This window comes from Solanum stenotomum, unplaced genomic scaffold, assembly GCF_019186545.1.
Source record: "Solanum stenotomum isolate F172 unplaced genomic scaffold, ASM1918654v1 scaffold16358, whole genome shotgun sequence".
Taxonomy (NCBI): Eukaryota; Viridiplantae; Streptophyta; class Magnoliopsida; order Solanales; family Solanaceae; genus Solanum; species Solanum stenotomum.
Window position 1 is genome coordinate 14,206 of NW_026024014.1, and position 7,229 is coordinate 21,434.

Genomic DNA, 7,229 nt, shown 5'->3' on the forward strand with positions numbered 1-7,229 from the left:
TTTGCTCGTGAAATCTTCAAAATTTTTAAAATGAAATTCATATATTTGTAAACTACATAAAAAATACTATAAGTCACAATAATTGATAATTCAAAATATTTAAAAGATATATAAAAAATTTACGGTCAAAGATAGACTTCTTTAAATCTCAAAATTCAAAATGTGTCCCATAAATTGGGACAGAGGGAGTAGTACTATTCAACAGTTAAAGTTAATTGAGACGATGCTTGAAAGACCATGAGACTACTAGTAGTAGTATATATGTCTTACAATAAACATTGAAAGGAAAAGACAGTGTGATGGCGGAGCAACACCAGTCCCCAAAAGCCCAATATTCACCTCAGCAAACAGAGGCAGAGGTAAAAGCTGGAATTGATTGGATCAGTGCGTTGCCAGACTCTCTTTTTCTTCAAATTATTTCTATGCTTCCCATGATCGACGCCTGCACAACAACTATTCTCTCTAAACGTTGGCAATGCCTCAGGACTTGTATCCATAACCTCAATTGTTATCGCTCAAAAACTAGTTGGTCTGATGAAAAGTTTATTTCATTCATGGACAATGCACTACCTCTTCTTACCTCATCTAACATTAAAAAGTTCACTCTACAGTTCATATCTGAACTTGCTCTATCAAACTATACTTCCAAACTTGACAAATGGATTCAAATTGCATTGAAGAAAAAAGTGGAGCATCTTGACATAGATGTATGGCATTCCAATGATATATTTGGCTTTGTTAAGATCATGCCTTGGTATTTGATAAGTTAATACAACTAGGACTTGAGGATTTGTGAATGGTTAGCTAGCTTATAATTTCAGTTAGTTAGTTTGTTATTTTTTTCCTAGTTAGTTAGATTTACAACGTGTATAAATGTACAGATTGAGCTCAATGATAATTCAGTTTTCATTTGCACAAATTCAGTTACAACTCTGATTCTTCTCTCTCAAAGCTCAGAGCTCCTCCCATGGAGTTCTTACTCAATATTCAACAGGAAATCATGATTTTTACAGGCTTTTATTTGGATAGTGATTCATATAGCTTGCCACAGAAACTTTGCAGCAATTCATCACTTGTAAAACTAAATTGCAAGGATTGCAGAATACCAGAAGATCGTATACTCAATTGGACATCCCTAAAGAGTTTAACGCTATCATCGATGCTTCTCAGTGAGGAACACATTGAACAAATAACATCAAATTGTCGTCACCTGGAATCATTGAAGTTGTGTGGCTTTTGTGGTTTTCATCGTTTTTATTTAACCTCCCCAAAATGTAAGAGTCTCGAATTGATTGATCACATACATCATGTCTACTATATCAGGTGTGATTGTTACTTTGAAATTGTTGCTCCATATGTCCAACATTTAAAGATTTCAGGGGATATTAATGGTGTGGAAATTAGGCCCGGTGACCTCTCGTCTTTGATCCACATTGATCTTACTTACCGTAGATTAGATGACGTAATTGACAAAAGCATAGTGAAAGATCATTTTACAAGAGTAGCTTGTGCTAATGAGCTAATCATCTCATCCTTGCATATCGAGGTCAGTTTACTCTCCATGTCTTTTTATGCAACCATGAATATATAACTTAATGAATTTCTTTAATTTAGAGGACACAAGATATTAAAACTAAGTGTTTCTATTATGAATGGGCCTAGACCAGTATTGGCAAAGTAGTCCAACACCGGATTAAGTGGCTATGTGTGTGATCTGAGTTAATAAACAGAGACTTGTGAGAACAAAATAGGTTTATGTGAATTATGATTATGCTTAGGCAAAGACTATGTTTCTCATCCCCAATTCTTTATGGTTACTGTTATTGTTTGTATTTTTCATATTGTAATTGCTCATTTCCGTATGAATCAAAGCTTATTAGTTTGTTCTCTCTATTGTTTATTGTTGAGTTGAGAAAATCACTACAACCATTTTAGTGATTGCTACAATTTCTCACTTTTAGGACATAAGGTAACTCACGAAGTATGTAAAAGCATATAGAATTAAAATAAGAGATTTTACACAATAGTTAAATACATACCATACTATATAGTAAATCACACACTAAATTGCACGAGAGTGAATGTAGAGAAGTGAGATAGTAGTATATATAGTTTGGTATGTTTTTAAGCCTTATAAATTGTTATTCTGATACTCAATATTCTTAAATGGATCTACTTCTATCTTCTGTATAGATGATTTCCATGTTGATGTTGCAAAAAGAAGGGGTTTCGTTACCCTTGTTGGAGTGCAAACGATTGACGTTAAATTCTTGGATGAACAAATATACCTTCCTTGGCATCATCAGACTCTTAAGTTCTACTCTTTGTCTAGAGAATTTGACAATACTTCCTATAGTGGTACGTATTCATGTTTATTTCAACTGATTTAATTCTTCGAGATACTTTTGTTTTGTTTTCACTCATTTTATTCTTTTTCTTCATGTGTCTGTTCCTTTTTGTTAGAGAGAATTGTGTTTGGTATAGTGTTAAGCTTTTATTCCTTGATTAATTATATCCTGTTTTGTGGTTCTTCTGTATCCTTAGGACTGCTATTTCATAAATTAATGGTGTGAAGACATGGATGTGTTGGAAGACAAGTACGAAAACATATCTGTAGGTTTGTTGCAGAATCTGATAACCTTAAAGGTTATTTTACAGTGGAGCCCCTTCATAGAGGATGACACGACAGAGCTAACTGAATTGATGAAGTGTTTGCTTGAGCATGCAAAAAATCTGGAGAAACTGATTATAATTCGGGAGGACAGTGATTATTCAGAAAGTATTGATAGTTTGTTAGCTCTTCCCAGAGTTTCTAATTGTACTGTTGTTGTTTCCTTAGAATTGGTTGCTGGTGTTGAGTGCTGAGTAGAATTTTCTTATATTCATCTCATTTGTTTCCCAGAATATTTTGTTCAATTATTATGAATTTCTTTAGTAACGTTTTAACGAGATACATTATTTATTAATGAATATTTATGGGTATGAATATATTTAATTGTGGATGTCCATTATTACTCCACAACTTACCAGCAGTTTACGAGTATTCTTACTTTTCCATTCACTTTCCTTTTTATATGCATAATAAGAAACATAAATAAAAAGATAATATTACTAGTTCGCTCCTTAAAAAACCTTTTGGGAATTATATAAATAAATGTGAACACTTTCAAAAAGAATTAATTGTAAGGGTAATTTAGAAAAAAATTAATTAATATTTTTTTAATTTGGTAAGGTGATCAAATAATATGTGAAGACTATTTTTAATAAGATAATAACTAATGTGAAACTGAGGGAGTACCAACTAACAAGTAGCTTTGCAAACATGTTATTACAACTAAACTTGTAAGTTACTTATGGTCTTATGATTAAAAAGTTATCATTGATGATTGTCTCATATTGCGTCAATGGTGTATGTGAGTTGCTTCAATGGTGGGAGGAGCGTGAAAATAATGGCGAAGAAAGCGTGAAAGATTACTTTTGTATTTTTGGTAAAACAAGTAAGAATCATAAACAAACTTGTATAATTAATTTAATGTCCATGTTAATATTAAGAAGAAAAAAAATAAGTATTTCTTAAAAAATGAGGTGACTGTAATTTTCTTATCCATTATCGGTGGATAATAGTTAAACTCTAAATATAAATGTAAGGGAATGTATACCAATAAATATGGCTATCATTTTAAACCTGAGAGACCCCTTGTATTTGGCTTTGTTTGTAAGTTGGACCCTTGTCCATACGACTTTGTCAATTGAACCCTTAAGCTTATTGAAACACAATATTTTAAACTCCTTTCTCATCCAATGTGTGTGCGTGTATTGCACTCATTTTACACATGAAATTTCATGTCACTTTTTAATGATAGATTATTATTATTATTTCAATGACACATCAAAAATAAAATATTTAAAAATAAATAATAATTTTATTATTATTATTGCTTTGTTTTATAATTTTGAAATTTTTAAAATAAAAATATTGTATAGAAGGCAAACACTTGTCCAACTCAATTATTTTAATTTCACATAAGCTTGATCAATAAGGATTTAAAAAAATAGAGTTATATGGAGGAGCCAAGTAGAGAGTCATGGCATAAGTAAAAGCAAAGGGACAGACTAATCGGGAATGGTTTTTCAATCAGTTATCTTTGTTTTGCTTTGGTGAGATATTTGAAGTTACTGCTAGAGACGCGAAAAATCAAATAGGAGATGAAGTCTGTTTTGTCAAACGATGGAAGAGTCACATCGATAAATGTTACTATTCAATTCAACAGTTAAAGTTAATTGAGGCGAAATACTAACTGATTTCCAATGCACCAAGCGCAAGAACCTAGTAAGACTGAGACTAGTAGTACTAGTTGCAATAAACTTTGAAAGGAAAAAAACAGTGAGATGGCGGAGCAACTCCAATCCCCAAAAACCCAATATGAGGCTGAGGAAGAAGCTGGAATTGATTGGATAGTGCGTTGCCAGACTCTCTTATTCTTCAAATTCTTTCTAAAATCCCTATTACAGATGACTGCACATCAACTATACTCTCTAAACGTTGGCAATACCTCTGGACTGGTATCCATAACCTGAATTGATCCATGCTGGTCTTACTTACAACTTCCATGGATCTGGTGAAGTAATTGACAAAAGCATAGTGAAAGCTCATTTGTCAAGCTTAGAGATGTGCTAAAGAGCTAAACATTCCATCCTTGTATATCGAGGTCAGTTTACACTCTAGCCTTTAATGCCTCTTTAGAGATCAACCTAAATTCTTTCTTTAATATATTTTTTTGGAAGTTTTCATGCTACAACAATTTTTGAGTATGTCAAAATTTGCATTTACTGATGTCAGGCAGTTGATACAACTCTGGCTTCGTAACTTACTGAAACATATAAACTCATGACCTTGTCAACATAAAATACCTTTGGTTGGATCTTGTTTCTTCTATCTAAGTCAAATTCCTATTAAGGTGTGTTTGATTTCAAATATTTAGCTCCTTTTTGGTTTTCCATCTGTATTGGGGTTCCCACCTCTGGGCCCAACTTATTCAAATTCACGCTACCAATAAAGGCAACTTCTATTCCCCTACTCAAACTTGAGACTTATTGTTAAGGATGTAGTAGTGTTCCATACTCTGAAGCTATTGAAAAGTTCAAAGGCTTGTCCTAAGGATGACTATATTTGCAACATACTCTGTGGGGTATGGGGTTTCAAATTGCGACATTCTATGTGGGGTTGTTGGGTTTAAACCTTGTAAATTTGATATTGAGATACTCAATATACTTAGCTTAATCTACTTCTCTCTCCTGTTTAGATGATTTCCATGTTGATATTGCAAGAAGAAGAAGTTTCATTTCCATTGTTAGAGTGCAAACGATTGACGATACATTCTTGGACTAACAAATATAACTTCCATGGCATCGACAGACTCTTAAGGTCAATTCCTTATCTAGAAAATTTGACAATACATCCTAAAAAGGTATGTATGCATGTTTTCAATTGTACTTTTATTTCGTTTTCACTTATTTTATTCTTTTCCTTCTTGTTTCTGTTCTATTTAGTTAGAGGGAATTATGTATGATATATGGTTCTGTTCTTTAGGTCGTTATACTGAACTTTTGAGTCCATTCTTATACCGAACTTGTTGTCTATCATACCGTGCAATGGATATGTGTGAGCTGCACTCAGGGCTGCTCTTTACAATAAGTACTTAAGTAGTTGGTTGTTAATATTACACGTCCATTGATCTCCTACAACTTCAACTGCAGCAATATCTTAGTACGTTACATGCACCTAAATGCTTATGCTAGTTTCACGTGTTCCCATAAGGTATTTCTCATAAAAATGCTACTGAATCTTTTTATGAAAGACCTCATCTATCAATATTTATTTCTGAAAAGTGTTTCAGTTGCTTGTCTATTGTTTTCAGATTGTATTGTGGTTCTTTTGTATCTTTAGCACTGCACTTACTGGCCGTGTGAAGATATGGATGTGTTGAGAAACAAGTATGAAAACATATTTGAAGGTTTCACTGCGGAATCTGAAAATCTTAAAGGTTATTTTACAGTGGAGTACCTTCATAGAGGTTGACACGACAGAGTTAACTGAACTGTTGAAGTGTTTGCTTGAGCATGCGAAATATCTGGAGAAACTCATTATAGTGCCAGCGCACGGGTATAGTTCAAAAAGTTTAGAGAATTTGTAACCTTTTCCAAGAGTTTCTAATGCTACCGCTGTTATTGAATACTGAGTAGAATTTGTTTATATTGATCTTGTTTCTTCATCCGAATATTTTGGTCAATTATTTTCAAACTATTTGCCAGCCATATTGTATCTAGTGGTGTTTCAGTCTTGAATGTGGAAGGTGTGCGTTCACTAAACTGTATATGACCTAGTTATCTCCCATAACATATGCATAGGATTCAATCCCATAGTAGACCGCTTTTTGTTTACGCGCCATCCAATCGTGACATTCGTCTTTACTGAAATTTCCTGTGGCACCAGAATACAGATCCGTCCCCGTTGGGTAGCTGATCCATCTTCAGCAGTGAACCCAGTTTCATTCTGACTTTTTCTAGTATTTTTCTTTGATAGAATTCTGTTGATAGTTGTGACAGTCTGATCCAAATAGCTGCATCTAATATCTCATATAGTCACTCAAAGTCACACAACTTTCTTTTTCAATTATAAAGTCACTCAATTAAGAATTTTTTCATAGAAAATCACTCAACTAAGGTTCTTTAACCTTAAGCTAGCGTTTGACCATAAATTTTCAAATATTTTTGGCAAATATTATTTTGGGTGAGAATCTCACCTTATGTTTGACCATAATATTTGGGAAACATATTTCACTTTTTTAATAAATATAATTTATACCTAAGTTATAAAAATTATCTAAATTAACCATAGGTTTGTATTACATAGCAAGATAGAAACGTCGACGTAACACGATTCATGACTTCCGCAACAAGTTAATTGGATCTTCGTTGCAGCAAATAACTAGTAGTGTCCATGACATTAGAGCAATGTGGTAGTCCAGAGTGAGTGCAACAAGCATCACTCCATACATCGCGAAGTAGACAAAGCACGTGACTTTATTACCGTAAGCCGATTGTTCGTCATTTTCATCAACAACCATGTCATCACTTTATATTTACTGAATATTTCATCACTGCTTTGGTGTTCATGTGAAAAATTACGTAATACAACACAAACAACTACTATACAGAGTGTTTTTGTA

The 7,229-nt window shown here is 33.2% G+C and overlaps 1 protein-coding gene across 1 annotated transcript; it reads left to right on the top strand.

Annotated features, from left to right (window-relative positions):
• The first annotated feature begins 299 nt into the window (after window positions 1-299).
• LOC125850391 (putative F-box/LRR-repeat protein At3g18150) lies at window positions 300-2,865 on the top strand. The gene is made up of 3 exons (XM_049530244.1): window positions 300-713; window positions 1,019-1,546; window positions 2,659-2,865. Exons 1-3 carry the CDS (start codon window positions 300-302, stop codon window positions 2,863-2,865), a joined length of 1,149 nt encoding a protein of 382 aa, XP_049386201.1.
• The last annotated feature ends 4,364 nt before the right edge of the window (window positions 2,866-7,229 follow it).